Genomic DNA, 26,983 nt, shown 5'->3' with positions numbered 1-26,983 from the left:
GTGACAAAGGCAGTGAGATATTTAGATTGTTCCTCCACGGCAACCTGGTGGTATCCCATCATCAGGTCAACGGTGGAAAACACTGCTTTTCCCTGCAGCTTATGCACCTCCTCTTCTACGGATGGCATTGGATAATGCTCCTTGACAATCAGTGCATTTAGTTTACGATAATCCACACATAGTCGCAGATCACCGTTCTTTTTCTGCAGAGCCACCATTGGGCTTGCAAATTCTGATGTGGACTTCCGGATAATGTTGTTGTCTAGGAGCTCCTTTAGGGCCTCATCCACCTTTTGTTGCAGCCGCAGGGGAATGCGATAGGGAACATATCTCACCACCTTTGCGTTGTCCTTGAGGGAGATCGTCATTGGGAGCTCAGCATTGTGCCCCAACTCCTTGGAAGACAAAGCAAAGCATGTGCGGTACTTGTTGACCAGCTGCACAAGCTTATCCTTAGCCACGTCATCACCTTTGTCTCCAAACTTGAGATCCTCCATCTTCAATTCCCGTCGTTGCATCACATTGTTCCTCAATTCGATTTGAGTGAGCGATTTGCGGATGGGGCTCAGGCTGGTGGTACGCTCATGCACCAGCCTAACCCGAAAATCCTTCTTCTCCGGGCACTTAGACGCCAGATGTTCATCAGAGTTGCAGATGAAACATCTTTTCTGCGTATTTCCCCGGCGACTTCCACCCCATTGTCCGGATTGGGGCTTCCTTCGCTCAGTCTTGATAGCATCATCTTTCCATGAATTGCGATATTGACGATCGCGTGATCTTCCCCTATAGTTCGGCTTGTGTCTCCCTTCACAGGAACGGGAGCGATCTCGCCTTGGGCTTCGGCTTAGATGTCGGCGATCCCTGCGTCGTTCTCTCATTCTGTTGTCCCTCTCGCGTGAGCGGTTCCTCTCACCTCGACGGAAAGTTCCACGCACTGAGTAGCGATTGCGTGAGTTGTGATTGCTGTCATCAAGTCGCTTTAACGCCAGCATCAGATCAGGTATTGTTTGGGGATTGGTGCATGTTAATGATGAGCGCTCTACATGCCCCGGCACTCCCTGGATTATGTATTTTATTATTAACCGTGTAGACAGTCCAATGCGCTGGCCCAGGGCATACTTGCCCATGACATAGGCCTCCACCGGTTCATCCCTCTTGCGGGTGGCCTCCATTTTCACCATGGCGCTCAAGTCGTCCACATCATCCGGGAAGAATTTTATAAGTGCCTCTTTTAGCTTGGGCCATGTATATGCCAAGTCCATGTTTCCCTCCAGCCATGATCGTGCTGCCCCTTTTAGCCTCATGGTGGCTATGATTACTTTTTGTTCATTTGTAATGCTGAACTGGGCGCAGCATTTTTCGACCATTTCAACCCATTTCTGGGCTGACAGGGTTCTGTCTTGGTCCGGATTAAATTCGGGAAGCATGGATTCAACTTCCCTTTTTCCTATGGACATGCCCAATCGCGGCACAGTGGGGTATTCCCGTGTTTCCGGGAAACCCCTGAATACAGAGCTGTCGGTCTCACTGAGCCTTGGTGGGACCTCACCATGCTCCTCGGCATCTCCAGGGTTATTTCTCCTGGTTGATGTGAGCCAGCGTTGGAATTGCACAAGAGTTTCTTCGTCCATTTCACTAATCACTTTTCACTTAACGCGTGTTGCTTGACTGAGAGCGATATGCGGAATGCTTTGTCCCGAGAGAAACGCAGAGTGCTTTGCCTCGACAAAGAAGACTTAATGCTTTGTCTTCCTGATGACTCACACATTTTCTCAGGACTTGGAAATTTTCCACTCGCCCGGTTAATTTACACAAAGCTTACTCACCGCCTTCGGCAATTATCGTTTACCCTCTTGTCGGTCGATGAGTAATCCTCACTTTCTCCTGATCCCGGTCGATCTCGTTCCCCTTCTCTCTTCTTTTCTTTCTAGCGATCTGAAAAGCTTCAGTTGCATTAGTATTGGGGTTCTTTTTCTATGACTGGTAATTTTCCACTCTTTCGTTCTCAATCAGCATCATTCATGGGCCCCATTTCTCACACACATACATACGTGCATACATACATACATATATATGCATGCCCACGCCATGTCTTTGCGATTAAAAAAAGAATACTTATCTTTGTGAATTGCTGAATCCTTTTTCCATCTTTACACTACACACTTGGGGATCTGTTCAGATCCCACTTCTGAATGAAGTACCCGAAGTAGGGGCTTCATGGATCTGGAGGACTCCGCCCCCTTTCAACTCCCGGCACTGTACCCAAAATGTCACATACACTAACGCTCTGACTCCTGTTGAGTCTTACCACTTGTATCAGCCGAGGCGGTCTGACTCCCTCCTCGAAAGACACCCCTAACAGTGCATTGTGGGAGAAGAGAGAGTCCTCTTACGCAAAACAGCCTAAGCTGAAGGGGTAGGCATTCGGGCTTTTTGAACACCTTTTGGGGTCATAGAACTACACTTTCATGACAAATATATTCTTAAAATTTATAATATATTATAATAATTAAATTCTTAAATTGTAATTTTAATTATATAATAATGTGTAATGTAGTAGATTGTAAAAAGCAAAACTAGTTTGTAAGAGTTCGTTTTACATTTAATAAATTTTAATATTTTATTTTATATTAAAATACTTTTTATTTTCACTTGTATTCATCCATTAAATTCTCTTTTTTTTTCTTATTTGTTTTTCTACATTTTTTTTTCAGAATGAATCCACGAAGCTGTTTTTTTTTTCTTTTTTATATTTTCTTAATTTTCTTCTTTTTCTCTATTTTTTTTTGTTGAAAATTAATTCCAAAGAAAGTACGTACTTCTACTTAATCTATTATTTCTTTCTAAATTTATACAGCTACATTAGAAATACATATTCATCTAATATTTCTTATACATAAAATAAAAATCATAGAGAAGGTACAACACGTAATTCACGACATAAAGCATCAAGAAGTTTGTGCTTTTTCTTTTTTACTACGAACTATTCTCTAATATCAACGCTTTTTCTTCTTCATTCTACACTTCTTTTTTAAGGTGCAAAATTAGTTTTTTTTTTTTCAGGGAGTTTTGGTGAAATAAATCTACATTTAGATAATATTTATAATGTTGCATGTTGTCGATTATGCTAAAAGAAGTTTCCTTTCACTTCTCCTTCTAATTTCTAATACTTCCATTAATCTTCTATTAATTAATTTTCTTAATTAATTTATCAATTATTATGATTTCAAATTGTGTGGCAGGTAACTCTATGGGAAGAATCCCCTTTCCATTTTGCTTATCGTGCCTAAAGGGTGTCTCATTTGCAAAAGATTTCTTAAACGCTTCGAATAAATAATTTTTTATATTTTTTTTTACAAATAGGTGTGATTTTTTGAAAAGGAGTCTATTCACTTTTATTCGTTTCTTATCCTCATTTGAAGGTAAAGTTCATTTAAAAAAGAAATAAAATGTTGCAGAAATTGGAAAAGATTTGCAAAAAAATATACAAAAGCTCCGCCCCTATCCTAACTCATTCCCTTTTAAAAAGATAAAAATATGCATTCGTGCTTCAATTGACGATTTTTAGCAATTAAAATGCCCAAAGATCACCGATAGAAACACTGACGCATATGCTTTATGCATTCAATGTAAAATTAAGTTAAAATGAAGGCGTGGCTTATGAACTTTTGGACAAATCTCTTTCAGCATTTTTCCCAGATTATTTTTAAAAGTAAAAAAAATCTTTCTGATATTTCTTGAATGTTTTTTGTTGCATGAAATTATGAAAACTTTTGAAAAGAATAAAAATGAATAAACTCCCTTTTTTTTGCATTTGCACTGAGACACCCTTTACACACGAAATTTTTGCATAAATTTTTATTTCATTTTAAAACTCTAAATTCTTACACATTTCTCACCTTAATGTTTCACTTTATAATGTGATGCTTAAATACACACATTTAGCGCATATAACTTAGACTATTTTAAGTAGATTTTTTGTGAATGGTCTTTGCGTGGGTTTGTATTTATTTTTAATGACAAAAAAAGAATAAAAACAACGACACTCTAAAAAAAATGGAAAAAATGAGGAATTAAAAAAAAATATTCTTAAAAACCATAAGTAGATATTCTACATGTTAAGTAGGGATCAATAAAATATGAAATCACTTATTAATCTTATATGATTAAATACAGTGAAATGTTTTTGTTTTTACATAATAACATTACATCTAACTTCCCTTATAAATAATGCAATATATGCGAAATTGCGTTTGAGGAAAGAGAAAGAGAGAGAGAGAGAGTTTAAAGGAATTTTTCTTTAACTTTGTTGCGGTGGTCTTTCCTTCTTTTTCTTTCTTTTAAAGGTCAGAAGATGCGTGGATTGTTTGTCTGTTGCCCAGAGAGGAAATGTTTTTGTTTCTTTTATTGGAGTTTTGTAAGAGATTTTTTTTTCAGAAATTTAGTTCATTGTCGTGCTCTTGAAAAAACTCTTAAAACAAGAGAAATAGAAATTACAGAATTTTCTGGTTAATTCAAAAGAATTCAAATCGAGAGCTTTAGTTGAATTTTCTTTAAAATTTCATCATTTTCTTTGGAATAATTTGACGAATAATTTTCTTTTTACAAAACTCCAACAAAAAGAAAAGATTTAGAGTATATCGTGTGGACTTACATGGTCTCCTTGCCTGGCCAGCAGGAGAATCAAGAGGTCCTATTCGTGCATTAACTTCAGATGCTCCCTCATCTGTTGGGCATCACCGAAGAAAACTTGACACTTTGTGCATTTCCATTCAGTTGGCATTCGATGTGCTTCCATGCATTTAATGGAGGCAAAATGACTTCGATGCGGTGTCGCGCAGATGCGGCATTTGTAGACAATCGCCTCGGATTTATCAGCATTATCCGATGAAACTTCATCTTGTTTTGGCTCAATCTCATCCGCATCAATGTACTCCTCCATAAATTCCTCATCTTCCTCCTCGTAGTGCCCATCATCATCCTCCACAATACTCTCATCTTCCTCATCGAGCTCCTCAACATCCTCATCTTCCTCAATTTCATCATCATCCTCATCATCTGACCCAATAACCTGCTCAATAAGTTTACTCTCAGACGGATCTCGCTTCACGATCACTTCTTCCTCAACTTCAATCTTCATTGAGATTGGTGATGGGGAATCTCCCTTAATCTCCTCATTCCCAATTGTTGCTGCTCCATTGATGAAATGCGACGTCACATGGCGACGAAGTTCAGCGGATGTTTTGAAGAAAACTTGACAGAGATCACACGAATGCTGATCCCCTTCAACTTCTTCATCCTTCTCATCACTCTCCTCCTCGGCGACAACTTCCTCAGCCACAACTTCTTGCTCTGCAACCTCCTCCGCCATTACCTCCTCCTTTGGCTCTGAACTATTCTCCTGCTCTTCCTCCTCCATCTCATCCTCCATGTCATCCCCATCATTCTCCTGCCCATCCGTCGTACTATTCAAATGCGTTATCATGTGCTGCAGGAGGCGCTCTTTGCGCGTAAACATTTTCCCGCAAATCTCACAATTCCACTCAAATGTCGTGGATGGTTTTTGATTCTTTGCATGCCCCATTTTGTGCTCAATCCACTCAATGTGCGTCTCAAAGGCCTTATTGCACGCACTACATTCACGCTCCTTCTCCACCTGCACCCCACCGGGATTGACGGCTTCGCGATTCATGCGGGACTCATTGCGCTTGTGCACTTCCACAATGTGTCGCCGAAGGTTGTTGGCGCTTGCGAATTTGGAGCTGCAATACGGGCACACGGGCTGCTTCGACGGCAACGGCCGGAAGCGTTTGGCACGACTTGGTGGGAGTGTTCCGGGTTGCCAGAGATTCCCCGGATCTGTAACTTGACGCCCATCCGGTGATCTAAAGTGCCATCCACGGTGCACCTTGAGGGCACTCAGGAGGGAGAATGTCTTCGGGCAGATATCGCATGAGAATTCCCCATCATTATTCAGCAGGGAATTCCCCCAATTGGACGGCTGTTCCGGTGCCTCAACACTATCACTCAGTGCCGTCACAAGGAGCGATGAACTGAACATACTATTCTCCATCTCATGTATGCGCAAATGCTTACTCAGCGGTGACTTATCCTGGAACTTTCTCCCACACACATGGCACGAATACTTCCCCGTATCACTTCCCGCCTCCTCGGCATCCCCACTAATTCCATCGAGGAGACTCTTCTTGATCGCCCCGTGCGTCTTCAGATGATACCCCAATTCGGTTTTGTCAAAGAACACCTTACTGCACACCTCACACGGTGATGGCATTTGCGGTCTTGGATGCTTCTTGTGCCGATGCACCCAGAGGGATTTCCGTGTGCCGTACACATTGCCACAATCGCGACACGTGTAATCCGTCTTATCGTGCTCTTCGTGGGTATTCATGTGAATTGTGAGCTTTTTGTTTGAATTGAAATTCTCATCGCAGTACCGACACTGGAACCACACCTCAATGGGCGTGTAGTCCGGGAGTTCTTCAGTCACTACTGGCTGCTTCTCCTCCTTCGGGATGACAATTGAGTGTTCCGTTGATTCCTCGAATTCCGATAAACTGCAAATGGAAATTAATTATTTTTGTTGGAATTTTTTAAAAGAAAAATCTTCAAGTTGCTATAAAATTTAAGCTAGAATTCAAAATCGTTTGAATTCTGTTAAAGAAAGTATTTTAAAATAATTAAAATGAACAAATTCAATTTAAATTTTGAATTTCAAGTCGATTTTTATAGGAAAAATCCTTCATTCTGGTAAAAAGAATTTTTATAGCATCATAGACACAAACCAAAAGTAACTTGCTAAAAATTGTATGTATTCATTGCAATTGGGCAAAATAAACTTCTAAAATAATATCAAAAAAAATCTTTTATAGCACTAAATGTGTCTGGGATTATAATTCTATTTTTATATCAACTTTTCAGATTTTTAAATTTCTTTTTTATGGAATATTTAAAAAAAATAAAACAATTTATAAAATAAAATAGATAAAATCTAAAGAGATTTTATTGGAAATTGAAGGTTTTTTTTCCTTAAATTTATGTAGAAAAATTTCTTAATTTTATAGCATGCTAGACACTCAACTTTTTACACTTTCTTCCATAAAAATTAGTTTTTAAAGTCAATCCACAAAATTATTACATCCTGAGACTTTGGAATTTAACACTTTAACCGTTTATGGAAAATGGGGGCGCTGTTTGTAATGTTTTATAGCAATTGGAAACAGATCTTTAATCTCAATGATCACTGATTATTTTTAAATTCTTGAATAGGCTACAAAAAAAATCTTTGCATGTCCTTACAATTTATTTTATGAGTTCTTAATTATTTTTGTTAGTTTTTGAAAAAAAAAAATTTTATAGCACAAAATGTGTAGGGGTAACTAACTGGGGTAAAATGGTGAATTTGAAAAAAAAATAAAAATTAATAACTCAAGAAGCAGTGGGAGCTTATCTGTCTAATTTTGTCAGTAGTTGCACTTCATACCCCTGCCTAAGCCTAGAAAGTTTCACAATAATCGATCCAATATTTTGGCTTTTATTTGAAAAACAAATTTTTCGAACCTCAAAGTTACTCTGACCACTCAACTACAAATTCAGTTTTGGCGAAATTCTCTGCAATATTTTTGATGCAAATGCATTTTTTAACAGAGTATCTATTGCTAAACACGAATCTAATCTGAATTTTCCGAAAAAAAATTCCGAGTTTTCCTGTAAAACACTGATAGTAAAAAGTACCGCTTGGGGCAAAATGGTGAATTTGGTGTTTTTTTTTTTAAATAACTTTTTAAATTTTTGAAAAAATAATTTCCCCTAATTAGTATAACTATTATATACAATTTGGGATGTTTAATCATTTACTATTACCAATTTTTATAAACTAAAAAAATAAAAAAGGCGATTTCTTAAATTTAACGTTTTTTTTAATTTTTTGTATTTTTTTTATTAAAAAAAAGTTTTAATTGGTATACAAATCTCTCATTCCCAATAGATATTATAGTGCCTAGCTAAAATAATTTCATTAAATTAAGATTAGCGAACAAAAAACGCAATTAACCGTTTTACCCCAGGATTTTTGGAACAGGCAAATTTGGAAGGGTTTGGAAAATGGTCTGAAAAAACATTTTCCCATTGAGATAGAGAAAAATCGTCCGAGACAAAGTTGTAGCCTGGAAAATTTCCTATAAGATAGTTTTCATGGGAAATCTCAAATACTTCCATGGAACTCAGGAAAAATTATCTCCCAAAAATTCACCGAATTACCCCAGTTTCCCCTATCGGCTAAAAAATTAAAAACCGTTATTTCTTTTAAAACTCTTGATTAAACTCCTTTGAAAATATTTTCTTTTATTAAACAATTTTCTCCAAATTGTTATAAGAAAAAGAAGTCAGTCAAAGATTTATTCTTAAAAAAAATCTTTTAAGTTTCTTTTAATTGTGTCTGTGGTGCTATAAAAGTTTTTTTTTGCTAAAATGCTACTTCTAATAAACAAGACAAAAAATACAGATAAAACAAAGAAATATTGATTACGAACCTTGTACCAGCGTGCACTGTATTGACATGATCCCTCAGCTGATCCACACTCCTGTACACTGTATGGCAGATGTTGCACTCAAAGTGCTGCTGATCCATTGGAATGGCCTCATCCTCCTTCACGGAGACATTGTGTGAGCGGAACATGTGCACTCGGAGCCCCTTTTCATTGCTAAATTCCGCCGGGCATAGGTCGCAGCTCACAAAATGGCAATCATTGATCTGATGCTCAATCAGCAAGTGATTCCTGTAGCCCACCTTGCTGCTTATCCTCTTCTGGCACACCCTGCAGCGCATTCGTGAATTGTACTGAAGGGGCTTCTGCGATGTACCCGGTTCAATTGACACATCCATTGAGACATCGAGCTTTGACGGTGTTGTCTGCTGGGAGGGCGGCTTGGGAATGCTCTCACGGGGTTTTGCTATAATTTCCACCCCATCGAGATGAAGATTGAGCGCATCCACAACTGATTGTGGATCCTTTGCCTCACTCTTGGCAGCTGCATCACTACTTTCGGCTTTTGTAATTTCCCGGAAGAGAGCTTCATCGCTATCGAGAACAAGATGTGTTGTCATCGTGTGATACTGGAGGCCCTCTTCGGTGTTAAAGGACGCCTTGCAGACCCCACAAGAGTAGACTTTTAGCTTAATATGCGTCGCGAGATGCGTCTCAAATTCATCACGTGCCGTCACCGTGTAGTCACACTGTTGACACATAAACTTCCCATGAGACACCTGATGCTCAATCCAGGCTTCCTTCTTGTCAAATTGACTCTTGCACTCTTTGCAGATGAAACTTATTGGCTTCACCTTTGTCAAGCTCAATTCCCCATGGGCTGACTTTACGTGCTCCCGCAGCTCCGTTTGCCTCGCAAAGCCCGTCTGACAAATCTCACAGTGATACGTCTTGGGCATTTTATCCGGATGCTTTGACTCCATATGCCGCAGGACGTTGTAGTAGTTGTTGTACTGCTTCCCACAAACCGGACAATTCTGTGCACTTCGTGAATTGGGTACACCACTCTCATCCATCTCCCTATTACTCTCCTCATCTCCATTCTGCATGAGAAGCATCTGCGATGATGCCTGCTTCTGTATGGATTCCCTTCCTTGCTTCGTGAGATGCGTCGCATAGACATGATCGAGGAATTGTGGATTTGAATCAAAGCGCTCCTCGCAATTGCCACAAATGAGAAAGACGAGACATTCCAAATTCCCAAAATGCCTCTTCCGCTGACTCGCCTCCTCAAACGTTGCCTTGCAGTACGTACAATTCCCCGTGATGGGATCCCGGAAATTCTGCACGTCCGGATGGGATTCCAACACATGCGTCCGGAAGTCACTCTTCAGCCGGAAGTGTTCAGTACACAATTGACATCCATACGCCTTATTGGCGAGAATCTCCTTCGGGCCAATCTTCCCCGAAGCCGAAGATGTGTGGAACACCTTTGAAATGGTCGTATCCGCCATGTACAGTGTGTAGAGATTGAGACAATTTTTCTTCTTTAAATGCGCAATGAACTGCCCCTTTGTCTCAAATTGCCGCAGGCATTTGAAACACATGTTCCGCGGGAGCGAAAGGAATCTCTTGCGCATGTGCGACATGAAGGTCTTGTAGGTGCTGTACACCCTATCGCAGCACTTGCACTTCATATCCTGATACTGCCCAAGGAACTTGAGGTTACGCCTAATGAAGGACAACTTATTCTCCGTGAGGAGGTGTCGATACTTCTCCGGTTTGCTGTAGTCAAATTCCTCAACAACAGGCTTTGTGGGCTTCTTCAACGTCGCCATTGGGGGTTTCCCATCATCTCCACCTCCTCCTCCACCTGCAGCACCACCCACATGCCCACTATTCCCACCCTGCTCACCTCCTGGACGCTTTGGCTGCACATTCGGTGGCTTCTGCACCACAGTTATGTCTCCATTCTCAGCAGAAATCTTTATGCCATGAATATTCCGTTCATGCCGTCGTGCATTGGCACGATTGGAGAATTTCATACGACAAATCTGACAATGAGCCGGAATTGATGGCTGTGAACGACGCTTCAGCTGGCCAGGAATACCACCAAATGGCAACGATGATTCCCCATCTTCGCCATCCTGATCGAATTCCTCGAGATCCGTGGCCAAATAGTTGAATGGATTCACGTGATTGATATGCGTCAGCCCCAATGACGTCAGAATCGGGGGGCCCTCATCATTGTGTCCACCTTCATCATCCTGGTACTCATCCTCGGAGTCATTGTGTGCAAGAAATTCTCTCGGATCGAGTTCCATGTTGACTGTAACTGGACCCTGAAAGAAAGATTTTTTATTTAAATTTATCAAATCCTTAAAGTTTCAATCAATTCCCCTAAATTTTCCATGACCTATATTATGTACTTCTTGATGCCCCTTTACGCACTTTGACCCACCTTTGACACATAATTTGATTAAAATTCTGCATGAAGGTAATTGTGTGGGAGAGAAATCTTTTAATTATAGAAAAGGCTCTTCATAGAGAAATTTTTACACCGTGTCCCCTACAAGGTGTTCCAAATCAAAAGTTTTTAATTTAGATTAATTTTTTGAAAAGAAAAAAAAATCTTTTGAGTTTTTAACCTTCATTAGAGGATAGAAAATCTCGGAAAATGAGAAAAATCTAATTTTTCTTTTTCTAGGAACGTTTATTATTTGTTTTAAAGATGTTTAAAAAATTCAATGACATTTATTAACAGAGTTTAATTAGTATTTTTTCTAGTTTCTAATAAAATCCGGCAAAAGTTGATGGCAAGAAATTGAGAGCAGAAAGTTAAATAATTTTATGAAAGATTTCTGGAACAAAGGGGTAGATTCCGATACAAATCTTTTCTCTTCTTTCAATACGCCATTTATAAGATTTTCAGTATTCTGGGAAAATTTTTAAAAAGATGTTGACATTTTATTTTTTCCTTTAAACAGGTTTATGAAAGAAAATTACTTTTTCAAGGCTCTTCAAAGTTCTTTCTGACTGTTTTCTGGAAAAACTAATTCTGTGTTTTTCTTTTATAGAACGATTTAAACAACTTTAAAGTTGTTGGAAAAAAAAAGAAAAGATTTTTTTTAGAATCTACCCCAAACTCTTAAGTCTCTTAAGTTAAAAGAAAGAAAAAGAATAAAATCTCACAAAGGGATAAAAATTCTCTTCTCATTCTCATTGTTCTTATTGCCACAACAATTGTAATTTTTAAGCAATAAATTAACTCTGTTGACGGATTTTTAAAAATCTGAAGAGCCATAAAATCTTCGAATATTTAAAATCTTTTTCGTTCTCTTTTTTACGAATTTCAATGAATTTTTTTTTAGCTGAGATTCTTTTTTAATAATAAAATTATTTTTTGTATTTTTTTTAATTGAAAATCCTTTAAATGATAACAATTTTTCCTCATAAAATTGGTTTTCAAATGAAATTTTCCTTTGTAACACAAGCAGAAAAATCTTTTAAAACAATTTAAGCTCATTTATCTATTATTATTTTAAGAGTATTTAATGTAAAAAAAAACGTCTTCAAATTTATTTATTTCCTTTTATTTCAATTGATTTTTAAAGAGAAAATTTTCAGGACATCAAGACTACGTCACACTGTACTGGAGACGTAGGTACTAAAAGGAGTAAGTATGGGAATGCAACAAAAGAAAATAAGCAAGAAGGTAAAGTTTTGGTGCTTGTAAAATGAGGATTTCTCTGAAAAGCACCCCTCTGAGGTTCTCAAGGCAAGTATAAGTCTCTCACACCACAGAGAGCAACCATAAAGCCTCTTTTTTGGGAGTCAAGACATGCCATCATCCTGCCTGGAGAGTCAAGTAAAAATCCCAAAAGAAAAATATCTAACTTACCTCTTGTTCCTCCTCATCACGCGGCTCCTGCTTTATGAAACTCTGGAGAGAGAGAAAGAAAAATTAATTTTTAAAAAGAATTTTCGTTTAAAAAAATTTCTTCCTCACCTCACTCTCTGCCACACTGGGACGCTGGGATGTGGTAGCCGACGTGGCCTTCGAGTGTTTGTCGGGATAAAAGTCCTCATCGGGTGACGTCTCCCGCGTCCTCTTGCCCACAACTTGCTGATCATCACCCTCAGCGCCGAGCCTGCGCTTCTTGCTCTCCTGCACCTCCCTGAGCTGCTGTTGCAGCTGATTTGCCAGCCAGGCCTTCTGCTTCCGCTGGGCTGCGTAGCAGCGATTCTTGAAGCTCTGCCACGAATTCAAGTAGCTAATGCACGCGTGACAGATGCGCGGCGACAAGCTGTCCGTTTGATGAACCTGGCCAAGAAGAGAGATAAATAAATAAATAAATAAAACAGGGTGGGATGCGAGGAAGGTGTGGGAATTGAGCAAAAGAGAGGCAACGGAGAGTATTTCCGTGTGGCGAGGAGAATCCACCGTGTGTGCGGCTGTGGTGCTCAAAAATGAGGCCAAGAAAAAGTGACCACCACACTTGGGCGAGAAGAGATGAGCTCGACGAAGCGCTCGACATCCGAGAGGTGAATCATCCATGTGGTTGTGCGGAGAGTCACACAGAGAAGCCGTGCGCAGCGAGCAGCGAATCAATTCACCACACATTCCTCCCGTTCACAGCCTTGCTCTGCCGCGGACATGGGAATCGGACAGAAATCCAAGATGGTGGCCATGCGGAGACACGACATTTCCCCCAACTCCCAAGCCCCATTGCAACTCCCTGACTTCCGGCCGCCGCCGGGCGCATTTTCATTGGGGGGCAGCCACAGCCAAAGGGTTTTTGCGGGTGGGAGGGTGAAAATCAATGGAAATTCTCACCTTTATGTTGACACACGCCTGAATTTTCATCGACAACGACTCCCGGTCGGCAGCTGCTGTTGTGAAGATGGAGACACACTCATTGTCCGGAGCCAAGCAGAGGCGGCAGTCTCGCTTGATGCCCATCATTGTCTTCGCACTTTCCATCACAATTGCCTTTCACACGCAATCCAAAACCCCACTTCCGGGGCACAAAACCCGCACTTTACACCCACACGGGTTTTCCCGGAAATTTCTCACACACAAGATTAAAAAACTCGGGAGGAAAATCTGCTCCCAGGAAAAAAGCGCACACACTTCCGAACAACTCTTCGTACAACACTGAACTGACATTTGCGATTCCCGACGAGTGACATGAACATTACCCCATGGAAGCCCAGAGCCATCTCACTCGCACTCGTACCTTTCAAGGGGCTGACGGTACCTCATGCCATCTCCATCGGGTACGCGCGCAAAGACAACCCAGGGCGACTTTTGCTTCCATTCCACACACCACAATCTCCGTGTCTCTGACGAATGCACAGGAAGGAGAGAACTCCTGTGACGTACATACATTCCTTCTACATAAAACAGAAGAAACTTCCCCCCATCTCCATCTCCCAAAATCTCCAAAATCCTCGGTCTGAGATTCCCAGCTCTGATGCTCATAACATGCCTGCCCACAATGACGAGCGGCTGTGGTGCCCAATCCTGCCCTGTATGGAGTTGAAGGACAGACGCTCCCTCGTGGAATTTCTGCTGGACGGCGGCGGGCACCCATTGAGCGATCGCGCGCGCTGAATCACATCAGATCCGCTCTCGACGACATCCACAAACCACAAAATGTTGTGCCTGGTAAAAATAGCCATGGCATTTTGCACAACCCAATTTTCCCATATACAACCAACATGCATCATCATGTCTCCCGGAAAGCCGATCTTCAGCAGCTTTCACAGCTTGTCTCTGTGGTTGAGGGATTTGCCCTCTCTCAATGGATCATCCACACAGATCTCATGCAAAAATCTCAAACACAGACGAGTTTTGCACAGGAAGAATTCCCAGAGATGGAGATTTTGAGGAGGAAGCATAAAAAATAATCTCGCACCGGCTCCCACATATCGCTGCTATTGTATTTCATCAAAAATTAGTTAGATTTAATGATTTGAAAAATATACAAGATAAAAGACGCAAAATGAGATTATCCACAATATACGGAAACTCTAATGAGAAAAAAAAGGAATTAAAAGGATAACGAAGAGAGAAAAATCTCAATAAAAAGAACCAATACCAGCAAAAAATATATTTTCAAAACTTTATTAATTATTAAAAAAAAAAGAAATTCTTATTTTCACCATTTTCATGAAAAAGTGTTAAGTAGAATTAAATCACGTATACTTAAAATTTAATTATTTTAACAAGAAAGATAACACTTATCGTCTTTTCTCCGTACTTTAAAGGTAAATGTTCCAATTTTAATAAGCCCTTAATACGCTTTAGGAGCTTAACTATGTAATTAAAAAGGTTTTAGAGAGAAATAAAATTTAATCATTTACTAGAAAGAAACTATTAGTTTGTCTTTTAATCTTTTAATATAAAATAACTTCTGATTTCTTTAAAAAAAATGACGCCGATAAATTTTTAATACTGACAGATTCTTTTAAATCTTTTATTTTCAATCAAGATGTTTTCTTTCTGACAAAAATGAAAGAAAAAACAACTTTAATCATTTCTTATCTTAACACCGGAGGACTTTACTGGTACTTGCTACCAATTTGAACCTAAAAATCATCACAGAATAAAATCTATTGGACCTATCTCGATGAATTTAGCATCTATGTGTAGGGAATTTTAATTACTATAAGATAGCAGAAAGAAAATCTCGAGAAAAGTCTCTTCTTTGGAAGATAATTGAGGTCAAAGTCAGAATCCAACGCGGAGGATCAAATTGGTAATAACTACCATTCAAATTCCCATACATTTTTGCCGCGGTTTTGAGGTTATGTTTCCCCATATTTCCCAAATAATGTACTCTTGTTCACTTTTCCTCGGTGAAAATCATTAACATATGGACTTATTTTATTGCCGGAAGTGATTAAAAAGTTACTTAAAGAATCAAAGTTTGTGATTATTTAAGCGCAATAATAAATTATGTAAAATTGTAGCTACAAAAGTCGTTTGAACTGGCAATTTTGCATCGATTCCACGCAATTTTTTTTCAGTGACGATTTTCTAAATTAAATATTTAGTAAATCGGTGTAGGAATGCTTAAAGGAGATTGAGAATTAGTGAAACTTTCGATCCTTGTTCAATAAACTGATTAATAATTAATTATTGAGCATATTTTATCGGCTGGTAATTATTACCAATTTGATCCTCCGCGTTGTGCCAAAAGTTGGGTCCTCCAAGTCTTAAAATAGAGGAAAAACATCGCAGCCATCTTGAAAATGTTTAAGTTTTTTAAAAGTTTTCTTCTATAGTTTCGATCCCACTATTTATATATTTATTAGTTTGTAATGGAAACAAAAAAAAATGGGTGAAAAGGGCCCTTTAAAAAATTCAAATCAGATTCCCATCAAGGTAAGACAGCGAGATAGGGCATCGTGATGAGCATCATCCACATGGTGCGATAGGGCTTTGCCTCTGTTGGACATCCATCTCACCTCACCAAACACACACGAAATCTCACATTGCCTCACACAGAAGCGGGCAGCGGCGTTTCCCTGCGTGCTGTGTTCCGCTGAAATGGTTCGGCTCCGATGAGGCACAGACAAGAGAGCTCGAGCGGCCTGCGAAACATGAATCCGACGAGAGCGTCCCAAAAAATCAATAGGCATCAGCGAATCTCTGTCGCACGGGAGACGAGCGGCCAGCGACACCCTCTCTTCTTCTCCTGCTCTGTACTGTAGCACAACTAGGTGGGTATGAGGGGACTCTTTGTCCTCACATCTCCTCCGGGGTTGAGCGTCGTCGTGGGGTTGTGCGTATCATCTTGAAAATCTCCCGCATGAACCAACTCCATCTCTGTCTCCAATCAATTTGCAAATAATGCGTCTCCATGTGTGTGGGTGGTTCATCATCAACATCACAGTAGCCTCCTCCTCATCCCACCACAATCCATTCCCCCTATTCCTCATCCCAATTCCTTCCCAATCATGCACACACACCTCATTCATTAATAAAGGGATATCCCACACCGATGGCACCCAAGTGTTTCCACCTCTCAAGACACCCTGGAGATACTCCCTCATTGCTCCACCAAATGCAGAGAGTACCTTTGTGTGTCAGCCATGCCATTGCGATGGGATTGCAACAAAGCCAAAAAAAACTCTGTGTACTGGATCCATCTCTGGCAAACATTCAACATCTGCGCGCTTCTCTGGCCCAAACGTGAAGCCTACGAAAAGTCGATGCCAAATACATTTTACCTGCAACCGACCAGCGGCTTTCGTCTCCTCACACCTCACCACAGCCGTGTTGCAAACTCCGCCGTGTGATGATGCTACGAGGTGAAGTACGCTGAAAAAAGCAGCAGACAGTTGAAGCTCTCCTCGCCATGCTATCCGCAGCTCTGCAGTATGAGATTGTTCTTTTTCGTTTCTTCTTCTCCACCTCCTTCATGTACGCTCTCCTCGCTCTCGGTGTGTCGCTTCAGCAGCAGCTGACTTTCAGTGTGCGCCTCTGGATTTGTGTCAGGGCAATTGACTCGTCGTCGCATTACACCACCATCAACAACCAATCCTCCAAGCTTGCCAATTTACCCAGCCACGTTTTGTTGATCCTACAATAACAACAGAGAGCGGCGCGATGAAGCTTCTTCTAGGGAAGAGAAATCACTTTTCTGACCACTTCCATGCGCATCTCATCCACTCCTATATTGTATGCTATAGTGTAGCATATCGGGCGTTTAGAAATTTATGTTTGCTGCTCTAACATTTACATTGAAGTATTGTGAAGAGATTAATAGAGATCTAGGCGCTAATAAAAATCAAATTAAGGGTTTATCAACTTTAAAATTTAAATAAAAATTTAGGGAGTGGGTGGACGGAATTTTGATCCTTTGAGGGAATTTTACAAGGTGTTCAGGATCAAATATGATCTTTTATTTTCCATCAATGTTAGCTTCTTAAAAAAATGTAAGAGAAGCTTTGAGCTGAATATTAAACATGAGATTTGAATAAAAATTTAATAAAATATGATTTAATTTAACAAAAAAAAATATATAAATTCGATTCACTTGATTTAATATCTTTTTGATGTTTTAATAAATATTTAAATTGAAAATACAAGCTTCACATTTGATACAATTCTTATCTTAACCATTAGGTAAGGGAATTATACGTTTTAACGAAAAAAAAATCTGTATTGGACACCTTGGAAGGTTTTCCTTTACAGAGAAGAAAAATTTATATTGAAATACATATCCCTTTTTTTATTGCCCTTTTGGACTTTTTAATGAAAAAAAAAACTTACAATCATGCCTCAATGTATTACGTTCAACAGAAAAATTAGTTAGACCCACTTTAGATCCTTTAATTTGATCAAAACAAATTAATTTAATTTAATTGATTAAAAAAGGATTTTATTTGCTTTCAATTCAAAAAAGAATTTTATAACAAAGTTGTTTTAATTTAATGATCGTTTTCATCTAGTGATGTCCTTAAAGTTATCTATTTTTATTCTAAAATATTTAAGGACCATAAGGACGATGAATATTCGATGATCCTAAAAGAATTTATGAATGCTTTAAACGCTTCAAAATATGAATTTTTTCTGGGACTTCCTTTTCAACCTCAAAATTGATTTAACAAAGAAAAAAAAATTAAAAAAAAACTTTTTGATCGATTTGTTAGGAATTACAAAATTATTATTAAGTTTCTATACAAAAACTAATGAATTTAGCTCCAAGTTAGGCTATCCTCTAATATTGAAAAAATAAACTTATATCTTTTTTTTTTCAAATAAAATCTTATGTAAGTCGAAAGTTAAGGCTTCTAAACAGATTATTAAATTAGAAGAGTTTAATTAAAACACATTAACAAGTAACATTGAATTTTTGTCTATTTAGTTTATACTATTTTAGCTGTGTTTCTTTCAGACACAGCTTTTGTGTACCGAGCAAAATCGAAAGTCGTCAGATCGGGCTCAAACTTGGGATGAGCACGAATTAGGGTCCCCACATTCCAAAAAACGTATGCGCCAAAAATTTTTTTTTCCGGCCGGCCGTCCGGCCGTAGTACAAACCTAAATTGCAAGAGAACGGTGATAGATAGAGACTTGCGGTCAACGGCAAAGTTTAAATATCGACTGGAAGACGTCCGATTATGAGGTCAAATTTTACCCCCCACCCCTCCGTCCGCCATTTTGAATAACCTCAAAATTTTGTATTCGCTATATCTCAGCCGCTATTATAGCTAGAGGGCTGAAATTTTGATATGTTGTAGGGGTCATCAAGAGCTTTCCAATGATACCTCATTTTCGAAAATCGGTCAAGCCGTTTAGTCAATATGGCCGCCACAATTTTTCATCGAAAATCGACCATAACTCGAAAACGGCTTGACCGATTTTGATCAACCTGGGCTCAAATGAAAGCTCTCAACAAACCCTACAACTCTCTAGAACATACGAAGTTTCAAAAGTGACCGCTAGGGGGCCAAAAATCAAAAACAAAATTTTCGATGAGTTTTCGATGAATATCTCGAAAACGCCATTATCGATTTGCTTCATTTTTTGATATGTTATAGCTGACCATATTATCTAGCTCCATGCCAAAAATGAAGCAAATCTATGTCGCCGTTCTCGAGATATAGCCTTCCAAAGTTGGCATGTCATATCTCAGGTTCTACAAGTCCGATTTTGATCAACTCAAGTGCAAATGAAAGGTTTCGTGAAGCCCTACAAATGTCTAGAACATTACAAGTTCGAGAAATGACCGCGAGAGGCGCTAAAGTCAAAATCAAAATTTTCGAAAATTTCGAACTCGAATTTTTCGAAAATGCCATTATCGATTTACTTCATATTTTAATATATTATAGTTGAGGTTAAGACCTTTCCAACGATAGCTCAAACTCGAAAATCTATGGAGCCGTTCCCGAGATATGGCGTTTTAAAGATTTCTTGGGGGATGACTTTTCAACTTTTCTCGACTTTGCGCGTATTTAAATGAATTTGCGTTATAGTTTGCTCTCATAAAATTGGTACACTGAAAGAAACACAGCTCTCGTAAGCTTGGTCAGCTTACCCGTACATTTTTTTAAATAAGTATTAACTTATCCATGAAACTCCAAAGGCCATCACAATATTAAATGCAAAACAACTCTAATAGAAGAAAAATCATGAGGCAATAAAATTTATATTGACATACCCCTCAATCGGAAACAGAGCAAAAAGTCCAGATTAGACTAAAATAGCATCTAAAATTATCAGACTTATATTTCCTTTTTTTCTGCGTTCAAAAAGTAATTTATCAATGGAGAAAAAAAGGAATAGAAAGTCAATCATAACGCGTCCAGTTATTAGAGTTGGTATACCACAACGCGGATGGGTCAGTCTATGCGTTGCAATTTAATTTGTGAGTAGAGGCAAAGTCGATTTTTTGTAAAATTTCGTAATTTGACAAATTAAAATTCTTATATCTTAAGTTCTATTAGACCTACAGAAATTTCTTGACTAGTTCTGGAAAGGTATTGAAATAAGCTATAATCTGATGTATATTTCGATACATTTCAAGGTCACCTCCAGAACACAAAATGGCGGATTTTTGTTCTACCAAAACAGTTTTTTGCACTTTTTGTCCTCAAGGAATGGTTCTAGAGGTTTCTGATGTTCCGGAAAGTTATAGAGTTTTGCAAAACCTTTAATTAGATACCAAATTGAGCAATATCGGATAAGCCGTTCAAGAGATATGGCTCTTAGAACTTTTCAAATTCAAGAAATTTTCAAATGGTTATATCTTCTAAACGGCGACATAGATTTTCTTCATTTTCGGACTGGTGAAAGATATTGAGTCAGGCTACAACATATCAAAATTTAAAGGAAATCTATAACAGATGTTCGGAGATATTGCCCCTTAAAGTTAGGCAATTTTTGTTTTTATTTTTAGCGCCTCTTGCGGATGTTTTTGAAACTTGAAATGTTCTAGACAGTTGTAGGGCTTCGTAATACCTTTCATTTGATACCAAGATGGTCAAAATCGGTCAAGCCGTTCTCGAGATATATCGAAAAAACACTTTTTGCTTTAGGCCGCCATATTTGCTAAACCGCTTGACCGATTGTCAAGTATGAATTATTGATGAAAACATTTCACTGAGCTCTACAACATACTAAAATTTCAGACCTCTAGCTATAAGGGAAATGGTTGACAGTAGTTCAAAATGGCGGACGGCGGCCATCTTGGATTTTGAAAATGTGAAAAAATGAAATTTTACACCCACATTTCTATAGAAAACTTCAAACCAGAAGTCTCTATCTCTTGCCGTTCTCGAGATATAAGGCAAAGTTTGGGCGACCGGCCGGCAGGACGGCCGGATCAAAAATTTTCCACCACCATTTTCGTAATGTGGGATGTCTAAAACGTGCTCATACCAAGTTTGAGCCCGATCTGAGATGGTCGGTTTTTCCGACGATTACAATACTTGGTATGCCACGATTGTGGTATACCAACTAATTACCATATAAGGAGGTCTAAAGGCCAAAGATTTCTTCATTTTCTCCGTTTTTTTTTTCTTCCTTCGGTTTGGTAATAATTCGAATAATTTCATGTAAAATTTAATTTCAATCCCTGCAGTTTCATCTGATTCACATTGGAGTAAACTTGACTTTATTGGACCAACAACAACAACAACAACGTCTTCCCCCACTACAATTCAATGTAAGTCTCAATAAATTGATTTTCTATTGAACAATAGCTTTTAGTTCTTGCGAAAAAACTTGGTATTGAAAGTAAAAGTAAAAAAATAAAAAGTGTTTGGGAAATATGTAGGGAGTGGGGATATTGTGAGCTTTATGTTTCATTCATATTCAGTATTCTAGTGTCTTTCTGCCCAATAAGATTATTGAAATTCCTGAGTATTCTGTGATAAATCTTCCTTTTTCTTTGAGAAAAATGACTAAAATTTTTATCCTTCTCTTGGTTAATTTCTCAGCAATTTGTGTGAGTTTTCTTTTGAAAATTTAAAAGCTTTTTAACTGAAAAATTATTTTTTTTGCAAAAAAGAAAAATGAGGAAATTTAATAAAATTTCAATCACTTATAGTTGTTGTTATGAGAAGGCATTTACATTGCTCTTGATATTGAAAATAAAATACAACAAATGCAATTAAAATAATGAAGTTTACTGGCAGATAACAAGCACAAGAGAGAGATTTCATTTATAAAATCTTTCCATTACAAACTCTTCGCGCATATGAGTCTTTTGCAGAGACAAGAACATTGTGAGTGTAGTGTAGGATGTGTGTGGTGATACACGCAGTATAAAACGCTCAAAAAGACTGATAAAGGCAACACCACAAATTCATCCGGCAACTCAGCCGCGCACAGCTCATTCTCTGGAAGACTCTCGTGCTCAATTGACGCTAATCTCAAATTTCAGTGCTTGTTCGTTTTTTTTCTTGACTTTTTCTCTTTGCTTTTCTTCTCCTCAACCGCATTTTCCATTCAGATGGCCACGTATAAAGTTGAACAACTCCCGGCACCGCTAACAAATCTCGGTGAGGGTCCCCATTGGGATTGGCAAACGCAAAATTTGTATTACGTCGATATCTACGGTGGAACCATTAATCGCTACAACTATGCTGAGAATAAAACCTACACCGCAACTGTTGGTGAGTGATTAAAGTGATTAACAGCAACAAAAATATGTTTTAAATCTCCGTGAGAAATCAATCATAAAGCATAAAAAGTGATTAAAGAATATTTTTTTAGTTGGTTGATCTATTAGTGTGATCTATGAGTGAGAATAAATTAGATAAGCACTTGAAGGAATATCAGTTAACCCATTTGTGCCGGCCTTTAAGAATTCGTGATAGTTCTTATGCTCTCGAAAGATTTTTTTATCAGTTTGGAATTTTCCAGTTATGTAATTTCTGAGTTGATTTAATGTTTTATTACCTTTTAAGATAATTCTGCTACTCGCATTAAATTTAAATCTTTAATTTCTTTATTTTTTTAAAGCATAAAAGACAATTTTCCACGAATTTTCCTTAGAAATCGTTTCATTAAAAAATCGAAAATACCTAAAAACACGTTTTTAAATCTTCATGTTATACAGTAACATAGAGAAGAGTGGGGCTAGTTGATACTCCTAAAAAATAAAAAAAAACTACAATAACCTCCACAATACATTAACCACTTATCACGAAGTTCATGATTGTCTTATAATTTTTGTTGGACTTATCAAACGTTCAAAATTTTATTCAATTTTTTTTTATAAAGATATTTTTGAAGTAATATTATTTTCTTTTAACCCAGACAAGTCCAAATTTTCTGGCTCAAAGTTTAAGCTCAAGAAATAAATTTTTCTAACTTTTGGGAGTGTTCTAAATATAGTAGAATGGACACATCTGGGTTAAAATATTTTAACGTTTTTATCAATATATTAACCATATGGTTAATATTGATAAAAACGATCTTTTTGTCTATTTGAAGGAATTGCAATTTATCGATTAGTTTTGTTGAATTAGCATAAAGAAAAAAAATTAAGGAAAACTTTCAAGAGCTTAGAAAATTACCCTCATTTTTTTTCTATGAATGAGGCAAGAAGCCCTTCACTCCCCTACTTTTATAACAAAATTGGCATAGTCATAAGAAATATGTAAATTCTAAGCTCCCTTGGAGAAAAAATAACTGTTAGAAGCCCTCAATTACTCTTATTTTGATACAACGAATAAAACTATAAAAAGTAGTTTATGCCCCACAATAATAAAACAGATGCAAACATTTATAACATCTTGAGAAAAAAGTCTAGACGAAGAACAAGAAGATCCACAAGTGATCTCCACCTGGATTTTTCAAACATTAAATTCGTATAATCTTTAGTAAAATAATAATATAAAATTAATCCACGATTTTTTATGATCTTTCAGTGCAATAAATTTTGAATCACAAATCTCAAAAAAATCTCACATTTTTCTTGCTATTTGATTAATGATAATAAAAATTGTTAATAAATTCTTTTTACTCACTTTTCATTTCTTTTGCAAAAATTCTTAACTCGCCAGAGAAAGAGCCCGTGATCTCCTTCATTATCCCCGTGGAGGGAAATGATTCGGAATTTGCCATTGGAATTGGCCGTCGTGTGGGTATTGCAACGTGGGATGGTAAATCCGCAACGGCAACGGTGACACGCTTGGTGGGTCAGGTGGAACAAGATGATGCCAAATACAAAACAAATCGCTTCAACGATGGGAAAGCCGATCCCAAAGGTCGCCTATTTGCAGGTAAAATGAGAAAGGAGTCAAAAAAAATTCCTGGAAAGGATTCAGAAAACTCAATGAACTCACCTTCTTGAACTCTCTTGGGGGGCGTAGGAACAATGAGACTCGAGGAGTGTGGTGACCTCTTTGAAGCTCAATTCGGGTCACTCTACAAGTTCAACAAGGATGGCGTTTATCAAAAGTTGAAGAGCAATGTTTCAGTATCCAATGGATTGGCCTGGAATGAGAAGACGAATAAATTCTACTACATCGACTCATGTGCACTGGATGTGAAGGAATACTCCTACAATCCCGTCACGGGGGACATTTGTAAGATTTTTTTGCTTCCTCTTCTCATTTATTTATTTAAATATAATTTTCAATTTATTTTCTTCCTGCAGCAAATCCTCGTGTTGTGATTGACTTCAGCAATGACGGTGAACGCCCAAGCTTCGTACCGGATGGCATGACAATTGATTCTGAGGGGAATCTCTTTGTTGCCCTCTGGGGTGGCTTTAAGCTCTTCAAAATTAACCCCAACACCGGAAAGATTGTGCAGGAAATTAAAATTCCGTGCGAACAGGTGACTTCAGCTGCATTTGGTGGCCCCAATCTTGACATCCTATACGTAACGACGGCGGGAACAGAGAGAAATTCCCCGCAACCCCCACCAGCGGGTGGTGTCTTCGCAGTTACAGGTCTCGGTGTGACGGGAACAAAGATGACTCGTGCTAATGTTTGAACGACAATCAATTTTCTTCTGCAATATATTGAGGAAAAAATGTAAAGAAAAATCTTTTTTATTTCTTTTAAAATAGCTGAGAATGAGTGAGAAATTTTCAAAAAAAAAAGAAGTAAAATAGCAAAAGAATTAAGAGTTTTTATTTCATTTTTCTATTCGGCAAAAGGACCTCAAGAGATGAGATTTAAGAGTAAGTCTCGAATTAAGTCTTCTGGGTCTGATTAGGCTCCAACTTGTAGTTTTTTTATAAGAAAGTTTGGATGCTGTAAAGGTGATTAAATGAAGACAACAGTTCCAGAAAGGTTTGATTTCTTTTTTACTAATTAATTAGTAAAATAAATGCATCCGTGACGCCAAAATATGCATTCGTGCCGCCTGTAAATGTATCCATGACGCTAAAATGTGTATCCGTGACGTCAAAAATGTATCCGTGACGTCAAAAGTGAATCCGTGACGCTAAAAAATGTATCCGTGACGCTAAAAATGTATCCGTGACGTCAAAAATGTATCCGTGACGCCAAAAAATGTATCCGTGACGTCAAAAATGTATCCGTGACGCTAAAATGTGTATCCGTGACGCCAAAAATGTATCCGTGACGCTAAAAAATGAATCCGTGACGCTAAAAAATGTATCCGTGACGTCAAAAATGAATCCGTGACGCTAAAAAAGTATCCGTGACGTCAAAAATGTATCCGTCACGCTAAAATGTGTATCCGTGACGTCAAAAAAGTATCCGTGACGTCAAAAATGAATCTGTGACGCTAAAAAATGTATCCGTGACGCTAAAAATGTATCCGTGACGTCAAAAATGTATCCGTGACGCCAAAAAATGTATCCGTGACGTCAAAAATGTATCCGTGACGCTAAAATGTGTATCCGTGACGTCAAAAATGTATCCGTGACGTCAAAAGTGAATCCGTGACGCTAAAAAATGTATCCGTGACGCTAAAAATGTATCCGTGACGTCAAAAATGTATCCGTGACGCCAAAAAATGTATCCGTGACGTCAAAAATGTATCCGTGACGCTAAAATGTGTATCCGTGACGCCAAAAATGTATCCGTGACGCTAAAAAATGAATCCGTGACGCTAAAAAATGTATCCGTGACGTCAAAAATGAATCCGTGACGCTAAAAAAGTATCCGTGACGTCAAAAATGTATCCGTCACGCTAAAATGTGTATCCGTGACGTCAAAAAAGTATCCGTGACGTCAAAAATGAATCTGTGACGCTAAAAAATGTATCCGTGACGCTAAAAATGTATCCGTGACGTCAAAAATGTATCCGTGACGCCAAAAAATGTATCCGTGACGTCAAAAATGTATCCGTGACGCTAAAATGTGTATCCGTGACGCCAAAAATGTATCCGTGACGCTAAAAAATGAATCCGTGACGCTAAAAAATGTATCCGTGACGTCAAAAATGAATCCGTGACGCTAAAAAAGTATCCGTGACGTCAAAAATGTATCCGTCACGCTAAAATGTGTATCCGTGACGTCAAAAAAGTATCCGTGACGTCAAAAATGAATCTGTGACGCTAAAAAATGTATCCGTGACGCTAAAAATGTATCCGTGACGTCAAAAATGTATCCGTGACGCCAAAAAATGTATCCGTGACGTCAAAAATGTATCCGTGACGCTAAAATGTGTATCCGTGACGCCAAAAATGTATCCGTGACGCTAAAAAATGAATCCGTGACGCCTGAAAATGTTTCGCGCCAGAAATGTTGTTTGAAAATGATTTCTTCTCTTTGCCAATTTTTCTTTTGGGTTTGATAAGTGGCCCATTTGAATTTGAATTTTATTGGGTTTAATATTCCGGTGATACATCACAATATGGGACTATATACAAATAAAAATTTAAACCATCACAACTTTTTTCCTCTTTAAATTTTGCGCGAAGCGCAACAAAACCCTGCGAAGCGGGGCGAGGAAAATTGGAGGGAAGCGACAATTTACCTCGTTGTACTAAAATTTCAAGATTTTAAGTGAATTTCAAGGGTTAATTTCAAAGATATTCGTTTGCGAATATTCTTAAGATTTAGAGAATATTCCGATTTTTTATGAAATAGCAAACTTTCCTGTAAAAGCTAAAGAAGTTTTGGATTTTCTTTAGAATCATGATATAGCCGAACGTTAGAAAATGATGAGAAAGTTGTTAAAACTCATGTCAAAGGTTAAAAATTACGTCAACTATTGAATAACGTCTGAATTGTTGGAAAAGAATCGTCGAACGTTAAAAAATAATCATTAAATATTAAAAATTAATATCAAACGTTAGAAGGGAAATGTCAAAGTTTGTGAATGAATGTCAATTTATTTTAAATTCATTTTAACGTATTCAAAATTTAAAAAAAAAATTCTAAAAAGACTTGAATTGATTTTTAGCTAAGCCCCTGCACAACATCCCGTACAAAACATTTTTTTTTTAAAAGGTTCCAAACATAAATACGACTAGTGCTGTTGCAAGTGACGATCTACTGCAAATATTCAATACAAAACATTCAATTTT

At 38.0% G+C, this 26,983-nt stretch overlaps 2 protein-coding genes across 11 annotated transcripts in view; one reads left to right on the top strand and one right to left on the bottom strand.

The window, feature by feature from the left end:
• Window positions 1-13,678, bottom strand: part of LOC129788828 (zinc finger protein hangover) — an 85,601-nt gene extending 71,923 nt beyond the window's left edge. For 2 of the 8 annotated variants that reach the window (XR_008750396.1, XR_008750395.1), the window contains exons 1-5: window positions 13,342-13,678; window positions 12,514-12,828; window positions 12,406-12,447; window positions 8,550-10,846; window positions 4,655-6,575 (exon numbers count right to left, since the gene is read on the bottom strand). Coding sequence is in view for 4 of the 8 variants with exons in the window: in XM_055825210.1 (XP_055681185.1) it covers window positions 4,694-6,575; window positions 8,550-10,846; window positions 12,406-12,447; window positions 12,514-12,828; window positions 13,342-13,488 (4,683 nt within the window). In the remaining 4 variants the exon portion in view is untranslated. Of the gene's footprint in view, window positions 1-2,816; window positions 4,048-4,293; window positions 4,372-4,654; window positions 6,576-8,549; window positions 10,847-12,405; window positions 12,448-12,513; window positions 12,829-13,341 lie in introns of those variants that run through there. The other 6 variants (XR_008750397.1, XR_008750398.1, XM_055825210.1 and 3 more) reach the window with 6 other exon arrangements.
• A 7,403-nt stretch (window positions 13,679-21,081) lies between these two features.
• On the top strand, window positions 21,082-24,600 carry LOC129788826 (regucalcin). Of its 3 annotated transcripts, none has more exons than XM_055825207.1 (5): window positions 21,082-21,187; window positions 21,977-22,139; window positions 23,535-23,753; window positions 23,844-24,059; window positions 24,131-24,600. In XM_055825207.1, exons 2-5 carry the CDS (start codon window positions 21,977-21,979, stop codon window positions 24,469-24,471), a joined length of 939 nt encoding a protein of 312 aa, XP_055681182.1. In that variant the 5' UTR covers window positions 21,082-21,187; the 3' UTR covers window positions 24,472-24,600. The 3 variants fall into 3 exon arrangements, with proteins under 3 accessions (XP_055681182.1, XP_055681180.1, XP_055681181.1); XM_055825205.1 differs by lacking the exon at window positions 21,082-21,187 and adding an exon at window positions 21,344-21,469; XM_055825206.1 differs by lacking the exon at window positions 21,082-21,187 and adding an exon at window positions 21,344-21,912.
• The last annotated feature ends 2,383 nt before the right edge of the window (window positions 24,601-26,983 follow it).

This window comes from Lutzomyia longipalpis, chromosome 2, assembly GCF_024334085.1.
Source record: "Lutzomyia longipalpis isolate SR_M1_2022 chromosome 2, ASM2433408v1".
In the NCBI taxonomy this organism is placed as follows: Eukaryota; Metazoa; Arthropoda; class Insecta; order Diptera; family Psychodidae; genus Lutzomyia; species Lutzomyia longipalpis.
The sequence above is the reverse complement of the archived record's forward strand: the minus strand, read 5'-3'. Positions and strand labels throughout refer to the sequence as shown.